The 23888-nt window shown below is 33.5% G+C and overlaps 2 protein-coding genes across 2 annotated transcripts; one reads left to right on the top strand and one right to left on the bottom strand.

The window, feature by feature from the left end:
• Positions 1 to 21290: 21290 nt before the first annotated feature.
• On the top strand, positions 21291 to 22376 carry LOC129742793 (uncharacterized; the record flags this gene model as incomplete). The annotated part of the gene is made up of 1 exon (XM_055734734.1): positions 21291 to 22376. A coding segment is annotated over one exon (1086 nt), but the record flags the coding sequence as incomplete, so codon positions are not given.
• Positions 22377 to 22434: 58 nt separating this feature from the next.
• LOC129742792 (uncharacterized) lies at positions 22435 to 23686 on the bottom strand. The gene is made up of 2 exons (XM_055734733.1): positions 22919 to 23686; positions 22435 to 22857 (listed from the first exon to the last, which is right to left on the bottom strand). Exons 1-2 carry the CDS (start codon positions 23684 to 23686, stop codon positions 22435 to 22437), a joined length of 1191 nt encoding a protein of 396 aa, XP_055590708.1.
• Positions 23687 to 23888: the final 202 nt, after the last annotated feature.

The following is a 23888-nucleotide window of genomic DNA, read 5'->3' as shown; positions in this document are numbered from 1 at the left end:
TAGACTTTTTGACTTTTTAGACGTTTTAGACTTTTTAGACTTTTTAGACTTTTTTGACTTTTAAGAGATTTTTAACTTTTTAGATTTTTCAGTCTTTTTTGATTTTTCAGACTGATTAGACTTTCTAGATTTTTTAGATCTTTGAGGCTTTTTAGTTAAAAGTCTTTTAAATTTTTTAGAATTTTTAAGACTTTTTAAATTTTATGACTTTTTAAACTTTTTAGACTTTTCAGAGTTTTGAGTCTTTTTAGACTTTTTAAACTTTTAGAATTTTGCTTTTTGTGACTTTATAGACTTTTTAGACTTTCGACTTTTTAGACTTTTGACTTTTTAGACTTTTTGGACTTTCTGAACTTTTCAGACTTTTGAGGGTTTTTTGACGACATTTTTTACTTTTTTTTTTGCTTTTTTTATTTTGTTACCCTTTTGCCTTTTTTCTTTGTAGACTTTTTTGATTTTCTTGATTTGTTTTACCTGTTTGGCTTTTTTGAAGTTTTTGACTTTTGACTTTTGACTTTTGACGTTTGACTTTTGACTTTTGACTTTTGACTTTTGACTTTTGACTTTTGACTTTTGACTTTTGACTTTTGACTTTTGACTTTTGACTTTTGACTTTTGACTTTTGACTTTTGACTTTTGACTTTTGACTTTTGACTTTTGACTTTTGACTTTTGACTTTTGACTTTTGACTTTTGACTTTTGACTTTTGACTTTTGACTTTTGACTTTTGACTTTTGACTTTTGATTTTTTACTTTTGACTTTTGACTTTTGACTTTTGACTTTTGACTTTTGACTTTTGACTTTTGACTTTTGACTTTTGACTTTTGACTTTTGACTTTTGACTTTTGACTTTTGACTTTTGACTTTTGACTTTTGACTTTTGACTTTTGACTTTTGACTTTTGACTTTTGACTTTTGACTTTTGACTTTTGACTTTTGACTTTTGACTTTTGACTTTTGACTTTTGACTTTTGACTTTTGACTTTTGACTTTTGACTTTTGACTTTTGACTTTTGACTTTTGACTTTTGACTTTTGACTTTTGACTTTTGACTTTTGACTTTTGACTTTTGACTTTTGACTTTTGACTTTTGACTTTTGACTTTTGACTTTTGACTTTTGACTTTTGACTTTTGACTTTTGACTTTTGACTCTTGACTTTTGACTTTTGACTTTTGACGTTTGACTTTTGACTTTTGACTTTTGACTTTTGGCTTTTGACTTTTGACTTTTGACTTTTGACTTTTGACTTTTGACTTTTGACTTTTGACTTTTGACTTTTGACTTTTGACTTTTGACTTTTGACTTTTGACTTTTGACTTTTGACTTTTGACTTTTGACTTTTGACTTTTGACTTTTGACTTTTGACTTTTGACTTTTGACTTTTGACTTTTGACTTTTGACTTTTGACTTTTGACTTTTGACTTTTGACTTTTGACTTTTGACTTTTGACTTTTGACTTTTGACTTTTGACTTTTGACTTTTGACTTTTGACTTTTGACTTTTGACTTTTGACTTTTGACTTTTGACTTTTGACTTTTGACTTTTGACTTTTGACTTTTGACTTTTGACTTTTGACTTTTGACTTTTGACTTTTGACTTTTGACTTTTGACTTTTGACTTTTGACTTTTGACTCTTGACTTTTGACTTTTGACTTTTGACTTTTGACTTTTGACTTTTGACTTTTGACTTTTGACTTTTGACTTTTGACTTTTGACTTTTGACTTTTGACTTTTGACTTTTGACTTTTGACTTTTGACTTTTGACTTTTGACTTTTGACTTTTGACTTTTGACTTTTAATTTTTGACTTTTGACTTTTGACTTTTGACTTTTGACTTTTGACTTTTGACTTTTGACTTTTGACTTTTGACTTTTGACTTTTGACTTTTGACTTTTGACTTTTGACTTTTGACTTTTGACTTTTGACTTTTGACTTTTGACTTTTGACTTTTGACTTTTGACTTTTGACTTTTGACTTTTGACTTTTGACTTTTGACTTTTGACTTTTGACTTTTGACTTTTGACTTTTGACTTTTGACTTTTGACTTTTGACTTTTGACTTTTGACTTTTGACTTTTGACTTTTGACTTTTGACTTTTGACTTTTGACTTTTGACTTTTGACTTTTGACTTTTGACTTTTGACTTTTGACTTTTGACTTTTGACTTCTGACTTTTGACTTTTGACTTTTGACTTTTGACTTTTGACTTTTGACTTTTGACTTTTGACTTTTGACTTTTGACTTTTGACTTTTGACTTTTGAAATTTGACTTTTGACTTTTGACTTTTGACTTTTGACTTTTGACTTTTGACTTTTGACTTTTGACTTTTGACTTTTGACTTTTGACTTTTGACTTTTGACTTTTGACTTTTGACTTTTGACTTTTGACTTTTGACTTTTGGCTTTTGACTTTTGACTTTTGACTTTTGACTTTTGACTTTTGACTTTTGACTTTTGACTTTTGACTTTTGACTTCTGACTTTTGACTTTTACTTTTGACTTTTGACTTTTGACTTTTGACTTTTGACTTTTGACTTTTGACTTTTGACTTTTGACTTTTGACTTTTGACTTTTGACTTTTGACTTTTGACTTTTGACTTTTAACTTTTGACTTTTGACTTTTGACTTTTGACTTTTGACTTTTGACTTTTGACTATTGGCTTTTGACTTTTGACTTTTGACTTTTGACTTTTGACTTCTGACTTTTGACTTTTACTTTTGACTTTTGACTTTTGACTTTTGACTTTTGACTTTTGACTTTTGACTTTTGACTTTTGACTTTTGACTTTTGACTTTTGACTTTTGACTTTTGACTTTTGACTTTTGACTTTTGACTTTTGACTTTTGACATTTGACTTTTGACTTTTGACTTTTGACTTTTGACTTTTGACTTTTGATTTTTGACTTTTGATTTTTGACTTTTGACTTTTGATTTTTGACTTTTGACTTTTGACTTTTGACTTTTGACTTTTGACTTTTGACTTTTGGCTTTTGACTTTTGACTTTTGACTTTTGACCTTTGACTTTTGACTTTTGACTTCTGACTTCTGACTTCTAGCTTTTGACTTCTGATTTCTTTCTTTTGAGTTTTTACTTTTGATTTCTGTCTTCTGGCTTCTGACTTCTTATATCTGATTTCTGGTTTTAGACTTATGACTTCTGTCGTCTGAATCCGCATTACTGAATTCCGAGTTCTGACTTCAGATTTTTCACTTCAGACTTGATTTTTTTATTTCTGACTTCTGTTTTCTGAGTTTTTGACTTCTGACTTTTTATTTTTGACTTTTCACATCTAAATTCTGACTTCTGACTTCTGTGTCCTGACTTCTGACGTTTGACTTCTGACTTCTGATTTCTGACTTCCGACTTCTTACTTCAAACTTCTGACTTCTGACTTCTGACTTTTGACTTTCTACTTTTGACTTCTGACTTCTTACTTTTGACTTCTGGATCCTTACTTCTGATTTCTGCCTTCTGACTTCCGATTTCTGACTTCTGACTTCTGATTTTTTGACTTCTGACTTTTGACTTCTGTCTTCTGACATTTGATTTCTTACTTTTGACTTATGAATCCTTACTTCTGATTTCTGACTTCCGACTTCTGACTTCTGACTTCTAACTTCTGACTTTTGACTTCGGATTTCTGATTTTGACTTCTGATTTTCAACTTCTGACTTATGATTTCTGACTTCTGGCATCTGACTTCAGACTGCTTGCTTCAGACTTCGTATTTCAGACTTCTGAGTTCTGGCTTTTAATTTTGAATTTCAGACTGTCGAATTTTAATTATTGAATATTGAATTCTGATTACTGATTTCAAAGACTTTTGAATTATTGTTTATTTTGAGATTTCTAAGTTCGTAGTTCTAATTTCTTGATTTTGTCTTCTGATTTTTGATTTCTGAACTCTGAATCTAGTTAGATTTCAGATCCTTAGTTCTGATTTCTTATTTCCACCATCAAAGTCTTGATTTATAAGTTCTGATTTTTTAATTATGATTATTCACTTCTAGCTTCTGAATTTTCATTTATGACTTCTGACTTTCAAACTCTGGGTGACACATCCGACTTCTAAATTTTTACTTTTGAAATCCAAATGTCAAAATCGAAACTTGACTTTTATTTCTGACTTTTGCCTTTTAACTATTATTTCTGATAACTGGCTTCCAATGTCTATCTTAGGACTTTTAACTTGTAACTTCTGAAACCTGAAATCTAATCTTTAGATTTTTGGCTTGGCCTACAGATTTGTGACTTTGGATTTATTTGTTTTTTTTTTTTTTCTTATAAATATATAACAAATGATGACAGAAATTCGACTTCTGACTTTTGGATTCTGACCACTGATTTCTGATTTTTCATTTCTAAGTTCTGAATTCTGATTTGAATCTCTGATTCCCGATGTTTTATATCAAATTTATAACTTTTAACTTTCACTTACTGTTTTTGACATCTGACTGCCGACTTTTGACAAACTCCCGGTCTCCATCAAATTTTTCCCTTCAATCTTCTAAGTTCTTCCTTCAAGTTTCTGACTTTCAATTTCAGAATGCTGTCTTTTGGTTTCGGATTTGAATTATGCTGATTTCTATTTTGTCACTTTTGATTTTTGCTTCGAATTTATACTGCAAATTGCAACAAAACATGTGGGACAATTGTAGAAATTTGAACTCTAGACTATTTAAGAAATTAATTATTATTATCCAGAGCTCAGGAAATAGTATAAAATTTTGGTAGTTCAAAGCACAAAATGCGTTTAAAAAAAAAATAAGGATTTTAAATCGATATTTTGAATTCGGATCGTCATATTTAGGAAACATAAATCTAGATTTAAAAGATTTTTTTTCAACACGAGAAATAAACTCAAATAATAGAAAAGAAATTATTTTAACTTTTTTTTTATCTTTTGCAGATAAAGTTAAGTAAAAACAAAAAAAATGATTGACAAATTTAATCGAATTCGGTTAAATTTGTCAAAATTTTATTTTTAAACTTCAGATAAAAAATTCTTTTTCTTAATTCAGATTAAGAATTTTAAATCTTAATTTATTCTAAGAATCAGAGTCAACGGAATCTATTAAGAATTAAAAATTAAGATTGAGAACACATATTGAAATATCGTATTCAGAGATCAGATTAAGGATAAAATTTCAAATTTTAATAAGTATTTTATTTCATGACAATATCTAGAACTAATACTCATATTAGGTATTCAGTGTTTAATAATTGAAGCTGTAGAATTATAGAATAGAATTTTAATTGATTTGAATTTCATCTGGAATTTCATTTTATTTTGTGGCAGATTTTTAAAATAAAAGACTATTCAAAATGCAGATTGTTAAGTAAATTTCTTGTTTCGTTTTTTATATAGAAGTTGGAAATACGACGGAAAAAATTGTATGATGTTTATTTTCCTATAACTGCTTTACCTTAAATTTTGTGGTTATCACAAATAGTAAAAAAAAATTAGACTGTAAGACTATGTTTCAAAATTTACATAGTTGTTCTCCCTCCAAGTTTCGAATAAGTCCTGTTTTTTATCTATTTACCCAAGTAAACGATTTTTAGCGTAGATACCATTTAGCTAGATTTCAATTTTCAAGGTAAAATAAATCTATACCAAACTCAAAGGAATCACTATAGCTCAAATGATTCTTATCCTAAAATGAACAAATTAGAATTTTTTCTATGTGATCATTTTTATTGAAATTTTAAAAACAATCAGGAATCATTTAATACAAATCAAAATGAAAAACTCTTGATTTTTTTTTACCGGAACACATCAATTGATTTTGAATCGTTTTCAAGTTTTCCTAAAAATCCTCATTTTATTAATATTAAATATGCTAAACCAATTTCGTTTTTGAAAATAAAAATTAGCAATCATCCAATTTTTGTTATTGGTTTGATTATAAAGACATACACCGTCTTAGCCGATTTAGGCTATAGATAATGAAATAAAGTAAATAAATCTTAGCAAAAAACGTGCTTTTTGTATTTCAGCCGGAAAACTAAGCCGGATTCCAAATTTTGTATTAAATATTCGGGCAAGTCCGGCAATACGTCAAACTTATTGTCAAATATCTTCACCTTCCATTAGACATATGTCATTAGGTTTTTCGTTAAGATGTTAAGTACAATCGTGGCGTTCTAAGCGTTGAATCGATTTGGCTTTTATCAGCAGTGAGGGAGCACAGATTACAATAAATGTTAAAATGTCTTTTTATAAAACGACACCATCCCATAACCATTGCGATCCCAGAATAGAAAATTCCATTGAATCGCCATCATCGGAGCAGCGAAAAGCCAACCAAATCATACACCAGAGATATGAAATAGCAGCAAAGCTTCCTTAACTAACTCATCCGGCGGGGTGACAACAGATGATGACATTAAAATGTATGTGGGGAATGTGTTGGTTCATCCCCCCTTACTCTTACCTCACCTCTTCGGCAGGGGTAGGCGTGAATCTTCATGGATCATAGGCTCCAATCGAGACGAGGCTTGTGATAAGGTTATTTTTTTTTCACTGGAGGAGGACACCATTTGGTAACAGACAACAAATGGGAGTAAGGGGGGATGAAACGCTGCATCCGGACACTGTGGCGCCAAAATACTTGTTACGCATTTTATTACTCTTGTCGCTCGTCGTCGTTGTCGTCGTCGTTGCTTTTTGTCATCCACCATCATCCAATGTTGTAAAAGAGTACACCACTTTACTGGTGCTACGCGTTTGGAAAGGGGGGATGATGCTGTTGATGATATGTACGCGCTGCCAAAGGGTTCGCTGCGTTGGATGTTTTGTAGACAGCCCCTGGTATGGGGGGATGACTGGTTTCGTGCTGAGAAACAGCATCCTCTTCAATTCAGTCGCTTCCTTTTCCCGTGCCAGCTAGAGCTAGAGCAAATGATATGGCGAGGGTGTGCGTTGCGTGCATAAAATCACGACTGAAAATCATTTTCCCTTTCCGAAATTTTCCGTCCGTATTCTGGAAACTGCATAAAATGGAATTTTTATTCGTTTTCACAGCTTAAAATCATCAGACGATGATGAGGCTGAAATTCACTTAGAAGGAAAAGAAATTTCACATATGTTAGGTCCCAGCATATTACGTTTCAAGTAAATGAAGTGATAAAATTTAAAAATTATAGTTCAGAGAATAATTTCTACAAATCAAATGAAATTAAGAAGAAACTTTTTTAAAATATTCTAAAAATTTTAATTTAAGATCTGAGGCCCTATCTTGTAAAACTGTTTCCAAATAATAGCAAGTGTTTGAAAACATTCATTTTTTTTATAAAAATCAGTGTCTAAATTTAAAATATTCATATTTAACGCACAACTTCAATCACTTCTAGATGTTTTAATCACCATAATCTCTAAACCATCTAGCTCTTCTCGGTCATGAATCTTTGGTGATGAAATTGAGTTGCCAAAAAAGCATCCACTTTTGGATTAAAGTTTTTTTCTAAACCCAACTTCATAAGACGACTCCAAAAGATCTTCCAACATCTCAAGAAACAGTAGGATTTTTGAAAGGTTTTTCCCTAACTGGGAAGCCTTCCTTATGAAGTCCTGTTACCATCTAAATCAGGCGAGAAAAAGACTCGGAAAATTTCTAATCAATCATTCGCAGGCCCCCACAATGGAGTTGGTATCGAAACCTCCAAATCTCACAACCCTTGCAGTGTTCTGATACCCTGAAAGAAAACTACTGTCGGGTTGCGATTAGAAAAAAGGTTAGAAATTCTGTTGTGAGATTTCGACGTTTGGATTTTTTAATCAAACTTTAACCGATTAAATTTAGATGATTTTAAAGTTAGAAAAAAAAGGTAATCATTCGAATTGATCAACTAAGGACTCAAATGAATAAAAAAATTTAAAAAAAAATCAATGTGCCTTTCCGTTTTTTAGAATGCTTGGGTGCATTAATCACCTAGCAGTAAGTTTTAAAGTTGGGGATTCCAAACTTCTTGGTACGCAAATGGTACATTTTGAAGTCCAATCGAAGGCAGGGCTTCAGAAAATGGAGGAGATTAGTTTCGTTGGTCAGAATAGAGCAATCCAGAGCCTCAAGACTGGATGCGTTAGTTAGAAATGGTGCAGAGTTTCTCAAGCTGGAGACGATTGGAAATGAGTTGAAAAAAAGTTGATTCTAAAATACTTAGTTTGTTTCACAGAAGAGCAGTTTTAAGAACACAAAATGCTTTAACTTAGGCTTTAAGAAAATAGCATAGATTTAGTTTTGATAAAAAAAAAAACTGTAGTGAAATTATAATATTTTGATGAACGAGAAATTTTAAAAAACAAATCTGTTACTCTTTTCTCAGAGGTTCAAATTCATTGATTTGATAGAATTACGTTTATTCAAATTTAGAAACCAGTACCAAAAATTAAAGATTTGAATGCTTAAAACTTAAAAATAGCAATGCAAAATGTTCATACAGTGAAGATTTTTTTAGGCGCTAATATCAAACCATTTGGTTGAAAACTGTAGTTGAAATTGCAAATTTGGATCTTGTTACCTACAGATGGGAATATAACTTAAAAAAAATCACTAACTTTTTTGATGATTAAATTTGATCAATAACATTCCTCGTATTTCATCATTCCAAAACTTGTGAGGAATGTATTTGATGCATACGATACAAATTCTGAGAACCACTGTCTTAAGCTCAGGACAATATTAGTCTTGGCAGACAGGTGAAATTAAAAGCGATAGGACTATGTGCGAAGAATTCTACCAGGAGCCATCGCCTGCGAGGAAGGACTTTCTAATCCAGCAGCAACTATGCGTAGGCCGACAGTTGTCGTCGAGCCAGTTGTCTAATCGTGAAAGTTTTGAAAATGTGGCGACGCAGGCGCACATTGAGAAATTCTCATTCCAGTTGGTTTTCCGGTAAGGATGTTTGTGAAAAAAAAAAATGCTCCCATACCTCAACTGAAACCTGTTGATGATTCTTCCGAATGGAAAAATGATTGAGAGGTTTCTGGTGTCCTTATTCATTTATTCCCCCAACAAACTAAACGTGCCAATTTAGTTTTCCAGAGACGTTCGTCTGGAATTACCTGAAAAGTGTTTAATTTCATTCCCCCAACCCCGTTATTGGGACCTTTCACAATGAAAGGAAAAATCCTAGTTCAGGTTAACTGACTAGTTAGTTGATGAGATGATTTGGAGTAGAGTTTCAACCAACTATTTTACTATTCTCGCTCCAACTATGGGGAGGAATAGTTTGTAGTTTTTCCTAAATTTGAATGATAGTTGCCGGTATCAGAGAGACATGAATGGAAGGAAGCATCTTTCCTTCCTTGACTGAGCTGGTAGTTTTCGGGAATGTTGTCGTCTTAAGATACTCTCCCTCCCCTGTTTCTAATTTGAATTGAATGAATCCCTTCCTGTTTTCCATATAGGAAGTGTATTTGTATGTATCGTGATGAGAACGATGAAAAACACCTTCGAGAAAAGAAAGTCATTATGGGGCATTAACTCATTTTTAGAATTTAGTTATGTTTGGAAAGATTTAAATAACTGAATGCCAACAATTACTTCAACATCTACACAAAACGAGCAAAGTATTATTATCTTTTTTTTTATTAAAACCCAAGATTTTCATGATTTCATTGATTTTAAAAATTTGGAAACGACGTTACAGTAGTAAATCTTCTAGATTTGATGGATTTTAAAAACTAAACGATCGATATTTTCAACTTATTTTGAGTATAAAAACTGAAATGTATTGTGTCAAATTATGAAAACCTGTTCCAAGGATATTCCACGAAAACAAAACGAGAAAACTGTTGTCCTCATACAGGGGAAGAAATTTATCTACTTGAGCTGATCAGAACTAATCTGCCACGATATGCCAAAGTGATGTACTTCCATTTTTGGCATTTTTGAGTTACTGATTCTATTTCATGCGTTTTTCCGGACTTTTTAATTCAAGACCCATCTCTGGGTCACAGTTTAAATTTTTTTAATTAAATTTAAATTTTTTCGAAAAAAAACAAACAGTTTTTAAAATATTTGAAAAAAAAACGAAACGGCAAAACTATTGTTTTTACGCTGGCTTTGAATAAAAGGCAATTTAAAAAATGTAAAATTTTGCATTTGTATCACATTTTATACCTACAAAAAAAAACGCTAGGTAAACAGATTTACCAAATAACGGTAAAATCTGTTACAATGAGCGTTTTTTCAGAATATTGCTTTCATTATGACCCATTATGTCTGCGTGGTATCTTCAAACAATAATTGTTAAACATCACGTGCAATTATTGCGGAAGAGTCAATCAATGATTGGAACCGTTAAATGCATAATCAATCCGCGATTCATCTCTAACTTAAATTCTGTGGCTTAGAAAAAATCAAAAAAAGTTTTTAAAACGTTTATTTTTCATCGTGGATCGCATTCATCGAAATAATATAAATATTTTCCTCATGACAACTAGGAAGATTTAAGACTAAGTTTGAAGCCAAAATAAAATACATCAACAACAAAAATTAAAATCAAATTCCATGCAGATACAGATAAAAGAGCTCAAGAGCCAAATTCAAAATCTAAAAAAAGATTTTATTCAGAACAAGTGTTTCGAATTGTTGTGTCCATTTCCCGGCCATGTTGGTGTTCACGGGAATCGGGAAATCTGAAGATCCTTTTTCCGGGAATTCTCAGGATCCCGGGAAAACCGAAATAGAAGATTTTAACACTATACTGCATACAAAACCTTATCTAAATGGTTTTTGGTAGTAGTATTTCAAACCATTTCAAATTTTTTAATGCTTAAAAAATTCAATTAGCAATTATTAAACCAAAGACTCAAAAATTAAGTACTTTAACCTACAAACTTGACTGGTTCTTGCTGCAAAAATTTGAAATAAATAAGAAAGATCTTTCACTATCTACATATAGCAGTTGTGTTTTGAAAACTTAATGTTAAAATTACATTTGGATTGTAGATCATAAAATTTCTGTTTTGGTTTTGATTATAAATTTGACCTCAATCAAGTATTTTAATTTCATTTGTAATTTGTTTCTCAAATTTTGATTTGAGACTAGAGTATCCGAGAGTGTAGAAAATTGGTTAGTTCATTGAGTTTGATAGAAACGTTTTTTTTGTTCGAAAACTTAGTGTAAAAGTGAATAACGAAAAAAATATAAAATAAACAATTCCAATAAAGCAACTCTACTAAAAGAATCTGAATGTTCTATTTTGCAACACTCATCATTTGTATTATCCGTTCCACAAATTGTTGACAGTAGCAAAATCATCAATAAAGAAATGCTATATTGTGAAACAAAAGGATTGTTATCTGAAAAATTTACAGGTTTGATGAATAATCTGAAGTCTAGCTAGACTAGAAAACTCAACTGGGAGCCTGGGAGATCCTACCATTTATGATGACAACCTCGAAAACAATCCATCAAACGGTTTCATTTATGCTGAAAACTGTTATCACTTTTCAAAAATATATTCTTAACAGAAAAAAAAACCCTATTGCTTACTGGTTTTTCAATATGTATCAATGTAAAATATGAAATGATTTGGTTGATCTCTGACTGAGTGGAACAAGTTTCAATTTTGTAATAAATTTTCTATGCAAACAGAAATTTTTAAAACGCTATTTTAGCAAAAAAAAATCATATGCTCTGTCATATATTTTGAACAATTGTATTCGTCCATTGCTAAGCATTGTTTTTGTTGATTTAACGCCAAAAATTTCCTGTGAAAAGTTTTAATCATTTGAAAGTTAAAATTTTGAGTCAAAATAGATCAGCCAACAATGTTTTGTTTTTCCATAAAAGTTCAGTTCCCATTAAAATAACAAGTCGTTGTGTTGAATCAGGACTGAATCAATCGTTTCTAGAATTAACTGAGGCTGTAAAAATCACTAGAAAGGGGAGCCACCATATCAATTTTGGGTAGAATTTATAAAAAAATGGGTTTTTTTGTAGGGAAGTTCTAACGCATTTAGTATGTACAAGTTCTATGTGAAGAGAAGAATCAATCTGGTTAAGTAAAATATGTGGTTTCATTCATTTTAGAAGCAAAATTTATGAAAAACTGATGAAATCATATTAATTTACATTAAACAACTAGCCCGAAGGGCTTGTGATATAGCTCAGTTGGCAAGTCTGTTGTCTCCTGAGCCGATGTCCGCGAGTTCGAGCCCAAGAGTAAACTACCGTAAGGCTTCGACAAGGTAGGTTGATGCCTCTAAGCTGAGTTTTCTTAAGGTGGGTTGAAGAGAAAAGATTTGATATTTTTCTTGAATGTGTCTAAATTCCTAGCATTCTTAATTTCCAACGGAAGTGAATTAAATAAATTCATTCCACGATGTACTAAGCTGTTCTGTGCAAATTGTGTTCTTGTTCTAGCAATGAAAAAATTCACGTTTCCAGCGCTTCTCGTATTTCTAGCATGGATGTTGTTAATATAGATAAGTTCAAGGTTAGACTTCAGGAGATTTTTAGAGATTTTATAAAAAAACGTTAACGTTTCAAATTTATTAAGCATGTCTAGAGGAAGCAATTTTGAATTGTATAACAATCTTGTGGAAAATAAGCTGGGTAACCTTCTAACAAATTTTATAGCTTTATTTTGAAGAATTTTCAGGGGTTGCAAACGTATTTCAGCTGCACAACCCCTAATGGAGTTCATGTAAATAAGGTGGGATTGGATATACGCATAATAAATTTTCCAAGCTGATGTTTCATTAATATATTGACGTGCTCTTCGTAAAGCAAATACGTACGGTGTCATTTTTTTACAAGTCTGCGTTATATGTCCGTCCCATTTTAAGTTTTCATCGATACATAGCCCTAGATATTTGATTTGGGACATCTGTTCAATCTGGGTTTCATTTATTGATAATATCAATGGTTTAGAGCGACCTCTCAATGAGAAAATCATGAATTTAGTTTTTTGTAAATTCATGGACAGGTGGTTCATGTAAAAGTACTCAAAAAGAACTTTGATGTCGTTTTCTATTTGAGTTTTCAGGTCATTTAAATTTTCAGTAACGTAAAGTAAAGTTGCGTCGTCTGCATACATTTGCAGTTTCCCATTTAAAGGTAATTGGAAGATGTCGTTTATGTAGATATTAAATAGTAGTGGTCCAAGAACGGAACCTTGGGGTACTCCATATTTAATAGTTTTCGGTGAACTAGAGTTGGACCCTATGTAAACTGATTGAGTTCGATTTGACAGGTACGATTCCATTAACGATAGGGCGATCGTTTCGAAGCCAATTGCGTTCAGTTTTTTCAACAAAACTTTATGATGTACACAATCAAATGCTTTACTAAGATCAATAAACAAGCAAGATACGTTTTTTTATCATCAAGATTTATAGTTATATCATTAATGAGGTTTGCAACTGCGGATAGGGTGTTTGATTTAGCGACAAAACCGAATTGGTTTTGGTTTATAATTTGATTATTTTGGCAAAATTCTTGAATTTGCTCAAAAAGTACTTTTTCAAATGGTTTTGATAGCGCATTTAATAAAGATATTGGTCTGTAGTTACACACTAACTGTTTTGAACCTGATTTATAGACGGGTATAACTTTCGCCACTTTGAGCGAGTCAGGGAATATTCCTGTGTTAATCGAATGATTCATGAGTTCAGTGTATTTGGTCATGTAGAATGATTCATATTTTTGTAGGAATCGAGGCGAGATTCCATCTATTCCAGATGCGGAATTGCGATTTAAACTATGAATGTGCTTGCTGACATTGTCGATAGATACATTGAAAAAAGAGAATCTATTCTGTAGCCTATTTAGCTCAGAGATCGGCGCGTTCCAATTTTCCAGAATTGCATCACATAGGTTGATATAGTAATCATTAAAAATTTCACATATTTGATTAGGTTCTTCGAACGGCAATCCATTCACTTCGATTTTGATAACCGTGGCGTTTTTGTCATTGGTTTTTTTGTTAAAAATCAATTCATTGATATGTTGCCATAATTTTCTAGGATCATTTATATTACTGTCTATTTTAGACGAATAATAATTTTTCTTTAGGTTTTTGATTGACCTGGACAATTCATTTCTTATTTTTTTGTAACTTTCAATGAGAGCGGGATTTTGCTTAGATAGATGATAAAGCTTACGTTTCTTATCAATCAGACTCAAAATTTCATTATTAAGATACGGTTTTTTGAAAGATCGTTTACTTTTGATTTGAATTGTTTTGGTGTTTCGTTCTATCAAAGTTTTATAGTGCGTTATAAACTCATTAAAATTGCATACATGGTCAATGTTCAAATCAGTGGCACTTATTCTTTCGTGCTCTAGAACTGTCTTGGTAAAAGTATTGAATTTGTTTACGTTAAAGTTATCCAAACCTTTCATTGAAATCACAATGCATTTATGATCGGAAAGATCCGGATCAACGTTGATCAATGTAAACTGATAATCATTTTTCAAAAGATCAGTGAATGCGTGATCAATTACTGTTTTAACAGTGTTTGATTCTCGCGTAGCAAAAATTTCATTCACTGAGTTGAGTATTCTGAATCCATTACCTTCAATTGTATTATTGTAATCCAAAACATGGCGATCGTCTGGATTCAAAAGATTAAGATTGAAATCGCCAATTACGATGCTGTTGGGGAAACTAGAAAGCAAAGTATCTAACTTGCTTAAAAATTGTGGAACATTTCGTCCAGGATTATATATTCCTGCAATATTCGTGCCGAACTCAGGCAGTTTTACAACTAAATAATCAGAATCATCAGAGTGCTCAGAATGAACGACCTGTGAACTAATGTTTTCATTGATTAAAATAGAAACACCTCCTCCCCAGTTATTCTCTCTAGTGCAGTGAAACGAAATAAAAGTGTCAATGTTGAATATTTCATCTTGATACAACCATGTTTCTGCAAATATTATAACATCAATTCGTTTGTTGATACTTTGCAAAAATGTTTCGAATAATTCAATTTTGTTTCTACAACTTCTAATGTTTAAGTACAGGATGTTCAAACAAATGGATGGAATACTATTTATATTGAACGAATCGTAACAGAAATATAGGTTTACATGCGGTATCATATTACCAATAGAGGCAGCAGCAGCAACAGCAGCAGTGCCAACAACAATAGCAACAGCAGCAACAGAAGTAGCCACAGCAGTGGTTTCGATTTTAATTTTCTGCATTATGATGAGGGGATATGGTGCGGGGTATTGTGGTGAAGGACTAGTTTTTCAAAATTCTTAAAAAAAACCAATGAAGTTGAAGTTTTTGGCGTTATTAATCAAGATTAAAAACAAATAAATCTTAGATAAAGAATTGATAAAATCTTTATATTTCTTTAGCTCTGGAAGGGTGAAAAGTTTTGAAATATAAAAATAAAATTCAAACAAATAACTAAGATATTTCAACTTGACCAAACATTTTATAGAGCGAATCTATTCTGGGAATAAGGTTTATGTTATAAGAAAACAATTGCCAACGTTTTGCTTCAATTTATATCAGAAAAATTGAAATTTCACATTCAATTTCAGAAAAGAAAACAAGAAATTTACTGAATAACAATCCCTTTATCATTTGTTTTTACTATTACGAAGAGACTAGCTGAGCCGGTGTGCTTTGCAACTCCTTTTAAATTTATTTAATTTTTTAACAGTACGTCAAGTTCAAATTTCAAAATTGTTCTTTATAATGGAAGCTGTAATTTCAGCTTCAAACTGAAATACTAAGAAGATTAATTCTAATTTTTTTTGTACGATTTGTTTTCTGTTTTCAAAACCTTATCTTAAATTTGATGTTTTTCAATCATTGTGTAAACTCTAAAAGTAGTACTCTGCCTTTATTTGCTTCAAAAGCACTTTAGTTATGCAAAAGGTATGAATCACTTGTATGAAATTCCCTTTCTCTTCCCCATCAAATGTAGAGCAGGTTTCAAAATAACATAGAAACATTTTTTGTAACTCAACAGCAACATTTGGCGTTAATTGCTTCATTAATTTTCAAGGTATGCGAAAAAAACATTAATAAAAAAAAAAGGATTGGAGCATCCCTCCTCCTTTCTTATCTTCACACGTTAAGGAATAAGAGGTCCCAAACAGTCTTAGAAGCATTTCTCGTATCCACAACCCTCCCATGCCGAATTTCTTTCAAATAAGTAACCAAATCATCATAGAAGTATTTTTCGTATTCAAAAACCCTGCCATGCCAAATTCGATTCCATTTACTTGATCAACTCTCGAGTTATATTGTATGAGAGCCCCCCCCCCCCTTCCCTTTTCCATTTCCCTCATGAGAGAATGTGGGAGGGGAAACAAACAATCATAGAATCATTCCTCATTTCCAAATATTTACCAAACCGTTCCAAATTTGATTTATTTTCTCCAATAGTTCTCAAGTCATGCATAAAAATCTATGAGTACCCTTTTTTCTACCTCCCTCAAGCCAGAAGGAATATTCCTCGTACAGAAATACCCTCCTACGTCGAGTGCCAAAATTTATATAAGTGAGAAATAGTGCTAGTGATTTGTTTTGGTTGCAAGCCCCCTTTAACAATAATTGGAGAGGTTCTCAAAAACAACAAATCATTTAACTAGGCCAAAATTACCTTTACATCAATTTGGATGAATATCACTCAGAAATGATTCAATAAGTGTTATACTTATCTAATGTCAGTTGTATATTGGAGCCACCCTTTAGAGGAAGGATATTTCAATACAGTAGTTTTTCCACTAAGTCAAAAATTGTAACAAACAACATAAAAACACTATCAAATTTGTTTTTGTTGATTACATACAGCTCTCATTAATTATAATGGAGAGAGTATTTTAAGAAACATATCATTCAATTTCAGCAAAACTTGTTCGACAAATAAATAAATCATCTCATGTTTATTAATTGTTATTAAAAATATTTCAAAAATTGTACAAATTTACCATATTTCTATTTATTTTTTAATGAGTCTCTTTTGACAAAAACGATTAAATGATTTCATGACATCAAAAGCTTCATTATGTGAAAATTTGATCATATTCGTTTGAAAATCGTTTGAGTTATTAATAAAAAAAAAACTTGTTTCATATATTATATCATTTTTGTGCTCTCCAATAAGTTGGAAGCCTCTGAAACTATTATAAAAACCAGCTCCAACCCCAAAATCTCTTACAAACTAATTTCAACGTTGAAAGATTCAGTAGTTTTGGGTCTTTAGGAAACTTACAGACAGACAGACAAATATTAATTTTTGTATAGATAGATATATTAATCTTCATAATTAAATTATATGAGAGGTTCTACATTTATGCCAGATTTTTCATGAAGAAAAACAATTGAAGAATTTCAAAATCTGCAGAAAATTTTAACAATACACAGTACACAAGTTCTTTACACCAAGATCTAAGAATTGTCTTTAAAGCTTTACAAAACTTTGTTTGGCAATTACAAAAAGTCGGTCTGGTTTAAAGAGCCTTAATTAGGCATAAGTGGAATTTAATAAATCGCATACCCTCCGGCGCATGGCTATAGGACATAAAAACAAAATCACCATTTTCAATATTTAAAAAAACTACAATTTGAAAGCACTGAACGATAAACGAGATAAAGAATCTGTCAGAGAACTCTTAGTATAATACGAACCATTTATTTAATTTTCTACTTCGAATGTAAAGTCAAATCACTATGGCGTATTAAATTAATCTACTTTCTAACTAATCTCTTACATATTTTCCTTGTGCATTTAGAAGTTTAAACATTTTTATTAGTCAGATATTACTTACACTTACCATAAAAAAGAGGACCTCAAAACAAAACTGGGGCTTACCTGCAAAAAAAAAGAAAAATTTGTTACATTTAAATAACTAGATCATACAAAAAGATTAAAAAAATTGATTGAATCGCCCCAAATCATCAGTTTGTTAACACTAATTTTGAGCGACTTTACTTTGATTTCCCAATTTTTTAATCATAAATTTCAATTAAATAAGCCGATGCATCGCAATGATATATTTCTGTATTGCATCTATTCAAACGGCTTGGGCAAAGGCGTTCAAATGTGACAAAATGAGTTTTTTTTACATCGATTACTTAAAATCCTGTAAAATTTTAAATTTTGAGACATCTTTATTCATCCTTCAATATAGCAATAATATTTATCATATAGATTGACAGCATTTTGACAGAATTTTCAAAACTACAGAAATAGAAACGATGCAAGGTGCCAACCGAAAAAAAACTATCCCTAAAACTTGCACCTGTATTTTAGTTTTTCACTTACTTCCCTCATTTTCAACAGTCGAAATAAAAAGTGCCAAACAACTTCCCTCTGGGGAAGTTCAATATCGCTGCTAGATTGAGGACAACCGTCTGTGGTTGACTTTGACTTGTCCGTTTTTTTTTTCGTTTCTCGTTACCCGGTTTTGACGACAATTTTCGTTCAACTTCTTTGTTTCATTCACCGAGCAGCGAGAAAAGTTGCCCCGAGAAAGCTCCACCACTTGAAGTGCCACCCCACAGCAAAACTTCGAATGGTGCCGTGTAACTAGTAAAATCCATACCAGCATCCTGGGGCAGGATTAGGTTGAAGTAAAAAAAGGAAAAAAACGGGGAGAATCGAAACTGTCTCTTCCAGTCAATCCGTCAATTGGTGTGCAGTGTAGCATTTTCGATCGACTAAATCTAAACCAAGGTTTTCCATTTGAGAGTTCGGTGTGGTTCCAAAATGAACATCCATTGCTTAGCATTGGAACAGATGGATGTTCAAAGTTTAGATTTTTTTTAATAATAATTAAAAAAAAAAAAACAGGATTTTTATGAAATTCTATAAGAGTTTTATCTAATTGCAGAAAAAGTCTTTAAAAAATTTGAAATATCAAACAAATTGTTAAACAACTGAACCATCTCACTCAAGTTTAAAAATAGCGGAACCCGTGCAGAAGATGACAAGTTGTTGGCAGTCACGGAAAGTACAGGGCGAGAGATGACTTATTGATGATAATGGTGATTGGGGAGTGTATTTCTTTCCGTTTATTTGAATTGGGTTTACTGCGACAGTCCGAAAAAGGGCAGTCATTTCAATATGAGTCTGAATTAGCTTACATGTAGTAACAGCTAAAATTTAAGAAAAACATTGCCGATTTTCGTAGTTTTTCAATGATAGAAAAACTCTTTTTTGACTGCACTTTGAATGTAACTCAATTGGTACTGAATCGACAGCAAAGGAGACCCTTACCCTATTTCAGACTTAGACTTTGAAGGGAAACTCAATGACAGTAAATATAGAGGGATGTATATTCTAGGCTTGAAATCTTCTGATTATAAATAGCACAGAAACCATGTGATCTCATCGATGTAGGATTTGTAATGGAATAATTTTGAAAGGCACGTTTTCTGAGCTGGTTATATAATTTAAGGTTGCCAAATTTTCCCGGATATTTAATATAAATGAAATAATATTAGAAACAACAAGAACCACTCCGTGCCATGTTCAAAGTGTTTAACAATTTTTATAACCAATTTTGTTAGTATAATGTCCAGCTTAGAGGTAGGTTTAAAATTCATTTAGACAATATTGTCTGATGGAATACAAATACAAATAAAATTTGGGAAAAGTCCGGTTAAGCCCAGTTGTCCGAATTTCTTTAAAAAAGTCCAGATTTTGCTCGTTTTTACGCTCAGATCAAACTTTAAAAAATGAGTCCGAAACGAAAACCCTAGTTTACAATTCAAATCTGCCAATAAATGTTGATGATTTTTTTTTATTATCTATTTTATTTTTTTATTTACATAGTATACCATCTCACGACATAACTTGACGAACATAATTCCTATAATTCACTCGGTCCATGGCAACCGTTCTCCAATTTCTCGGGCACCCCACGTTCGCCAGATCACGCTCCACTTGGTCTAACCATCTCGCTCGTTGCGCCCCCGCTCGTCTTGTTCCTACCGTGCGAACACCTGTTTTACAGGACAGTCGTCCGGCATTCTCGCAACATGTCCCGCCCAGCGTATCCGGCCAGCCTTCACCACCTTCTGGATACTGGGTTCGCCGTAGAGTCGCGCGAGCTCGTGGTTCATCCTTCGCCTCCACACTCCGTTCTCCTGTACGCCGCCAAAGATGGTTCTTAACACTCGTCGCTCGAATACTGCGAGTGTACACAGGTCCTCGTCGAGCAATATCCATGTCTCGTGCCCGTAGAGAACAACCGGTCTAATGAGCGTCATATACAGGTTACACTTCGTGTGAGGGCTAAGTCTTCTCGACCGCAGTTGCTTTTGGAGTCCATAGTAGGCACGACTTCCGCTGATAATTCGCCTCCGGATCTCACGGCTGGTGTCATTGTCTGCGGTCACCAGTGAGCCGAGATAGACAAAGTCTTCGACTATCTCCAGCTCGGCGCCGTCGATCGTGACCTTGTTACTACTGGACAAGCGGGTTCGGTCGGTCTCGGATCCGCAGGCCAGCATGTACTTCGTCTTGGACGTATTAATCATCAACCCAATCCTCCCTGCTTCGCGTTTCAGTTTGCGGTAGATGTCTTCGACCGCCGCAGATGATCTGCCGACTATATCAATGTCATCGGCAAAGCAGATAAGTTGACTGGATCTGTTGAAAATCGTGCCCCGCATTTCGCCCACCGCTCGTCGAATAACACCTTCTAGCGCCACGTTGAACATCATGCAGGATAGACCATCACCTTGTCGAAGCCCCCTGCGCGATTCGAATGAACTCGACAATTCACCCGAAATCCGCACACAGCACTGCGTTCCATCCATCGTCGCCTTGATCAGTCTGATCAGCTCCCCAGAAAAGCCGTTCTCGTCCATGATTTTCCATAGCTCGTCACGGTCGATCGTGTCGTATGCGGCTTTGAAGTCGATGAATAGATGGTGCGTAGGGACTTGGTGTCCTCGGCATTTTTGGAGGATTTGCCGTAATGTGAATATCTGGTCCGTCGTTGACCGTCCCTCCATGAAGCCTGCCTGATGACTTCCCACGAATCTGTTTGCTTGTGGCGTGGGACAACACTTTGTAGGCGGCATTGAGGACAGTGATCGCTCGGTAGTTCTCACAGTCCATTTTGTCGCCCTTCTTGTAGATGGGGCATATTACCCCCTCCTTCCACTCCTCCGGTAGCTGTTCTATGTCCCAGATCCGGACTATCAACCGGTGTAGGCAATCGGCCAACTTGTCCGGGCCCATTTTGATGAGTTCAGTTGCGATGCCATCCTTCCCAGCCGAATTGTTTCTATTCAGCTGGCGAATGGCTTCCTTTACCTCACTCATCGTTGGGAGTGGCTCGAGCCGAACCGATGAAAAATTCAGGAAAAAGCTTTACATTAATCACCAAAAAGTAATGACTCCTCTACTCAAAATTCCGAAGCTGGATATGATCGAAGACATCGTTGTAGGCGATCGCTTACACCTTATTGATCTAGGTGTTATGAAACGTTTGCTTCTTGGTTGGAGGGATGGAATTTTGGGCTATGAAACAAAATTATCAGCGTTCCAAATTGCCAAAATGTCTGACATGTTGATTGCAGTAAAACTTCCTTCTGAAATTCATCGGAAGCTTCGTGGAATGGATCATTTAGCATTCTGGAAAGCATCGGAATTCAGCAGTTTTTTGCATTACGCCAGTATAGTGGTGCTTAAAGATTTTCTGCCAGTCGATAACTACAATCACTTCCTACTTTTGTTTTGCTCAATTACAATGTTGTCTTCAAACCACTACAAATCAAATTGGACCGTTGCTAGAAAAATGCTTCAAACATTTGTAAGTCAATACATGGAGCTCTATGGAGAGCAATTTTTAACGAGCAATGTCCACAATCTCATACATATCGTTGACGAAGTTGAACGTTTTGGGCCGTTATCAACAATATCAGCATATCCTTTCGAAAACGCTCTACAACGGATAAAACATCTCCTTCGAAGTGGCTGGAAGACCTTAGAGCAAGTTATTAATAGATTGTCGGAAATCAACTCATCGGAATATTATACAAGAAAACCATCAAAAACGCTAAATCAAAATTTTCCGAATATTAGAACCTGTGGAAAGGCGAAGGTTCTTGATATAAATGAAACTTTTAGCTTGAGCAACACCGATAAGAACGCTTGGTTCCTGACCAATGACAATCAAATTGTACGCTTTGAGAATGTTGTGGAGTCCAATAAGTTGATAATTAATGGAAGGCAGTTAGCTTTACAAGAAGACTTTTTTATTTATCCGTTCGCTTCATCTTTTCTTTACATATATGTAGGACATCTCCGGAGTTTATCTAAAGAATATTCTAAGCTGAGTGTCGATGACATTAAATGTAAATTAGTTTCGATTGAGCATAAAGATAAACGTGTTTTTGTTCCTCTTGTCCATACAATAATTCACAGATAACAAAAAAGAATGATAATAAATGTTGATATAATACCTGAGTAAAATTAATAGTTTTATCTTATTCACTGCTAGAATCCTGAGAGACACTAGAATCTGATTCTATGCCATGGAAATTCATTATTGCAGACGAAAAATCATTTGAAAAAACAGTTCTTTTGTCATTCTGTTGTTCATTCCTTCTCACATGCCTGGTTCCTCGACGCATACCTTTATTGGACAAGCGCTTCACCGAATTTTTTAATGTTCGCATGAAAAATGTTTGCATTTTTCTTTGAGTGACGATTTCGTTTTCGTCACTTCCCATCAGTTGAAATAGTTGCAATATGTTACGGTTGGGCATAATCGCTATCTTTGGACCTTTTCGGCTAGCTCCAGTCCAAGTGCACATTGTTTGGAACACTCGACTGAGCAGCAAGTCCAGGACACACAACATCCGGCTATCCGCGCAATCTCCATAAACATTAAGCCGTAACCATTTGACCTAAAATAAAAAAAGTTTATTACAACTTATTCCGTATGTTATTTTAATTTTAACATTTTACCATTTTAGTTTTGAAGTCTGTATCTGTCAATTTTTGTTCCAAATCAACCAGGTTCTGCTCGTCTTCTACAGGCTTGAAGCCAAATGGAGGCTCTTCTTCAGTGACTCTAGCAAGAGCATTCACATTTCGGATGGTGTTTAATATGAACTCATTTTGAGTAAAAATTTCGGCTACTCGCTTTTCCAGATTGTCCAGGCGTGCAATGATCTGTAGATGTAGTTCATTCACCTCAATTGGGTCCTCATCGATAATTTCCACATGAGGCTCAGCCAACGTATCGTACAAAAACTGGGTTTCCCGATCATTCCCTTCACAGTCAGTGCTCTGAAGTGGCATTTCTGGTGCAGTTGTAATAGGGAAATTTTTAACACTCACACTTAGCCGACGAACAGGCGATTCGGAAGCAGACTGTGGTTCATTTTCCAAAATAAGCATTTTTTGGAAATTTATCTCCGGCTCCTTCTTTCTTTTCTGAGGAACTCGGTGAGAAACATCAGTTGATGATTCTCCCGACAATTCGTCCAACAAACGCTTAGCATCGCTAAATAATTTGATTGACTTGCCTTTCACTTTACAGCTGAACACCATCCACGACTTTTTAGGACAGCTTTTGTCGTCTCGCTGCAAGGCTTCTTGTTCGGAAATCTTTTTGGCGTTTGGCCAAAAGACGATTTTTCCCTTTTGGGTATCCCGTACCCATTTCTCCGGTACGATGGACAGCTCCTTGCGTCCTCTCGCATCGACTGTTTCTACAACAACGAATGGCATTTCTGAAATAACAAAATATTTAGATATAATCGTAAACATCACAATTATTAAATTACTTACTTCGCAGTTTCCACTAGTTTTCAACTTTAAAAGTAACCAAACAACTGAACGTCGAACTTTTGAATCAGAAAACCAAACGTCAAAAGTTTATCAACATTAGCTTTGTTCAATGGCTAGTAGTTTTGGTCGAAACTGATCAGAT

Source organism: Uranotaenia lowii, chromosome 2 (assembly GCF_029784155.1).
Source record: "Uranotaenia lowii strain MFRU-FL chromosome 2, ASM2978415v1, whole genome shotgun sequence".
Taxonomy (NCBI): domain Eukaryota; kingdom Metazoa; phylum Arthropoda; class Insecta; order Diptera; family Culicidae; genus Uranotaenia; species Uranotaenia lowii.
This window is presented reverse-complemented; position numbering and strand designations above follow the sequence as displayed.

Coding starts and splice junctions, on each gene's coding strand:
- LOC129742792 (XM_055734733.1), bottom strand. CDS start 23,686: ATGCCATTCGTTGTTGTAGAAACAGTCGATGCGAGAGGACGCAAGGAG. Junction 22,858..22,918: donor CAGACTTCAAAACTAAAATG/GTAAAATGTTAA, acceptor TTTTTATTTTAG/GTCAAATGGTTACGGCTTAA.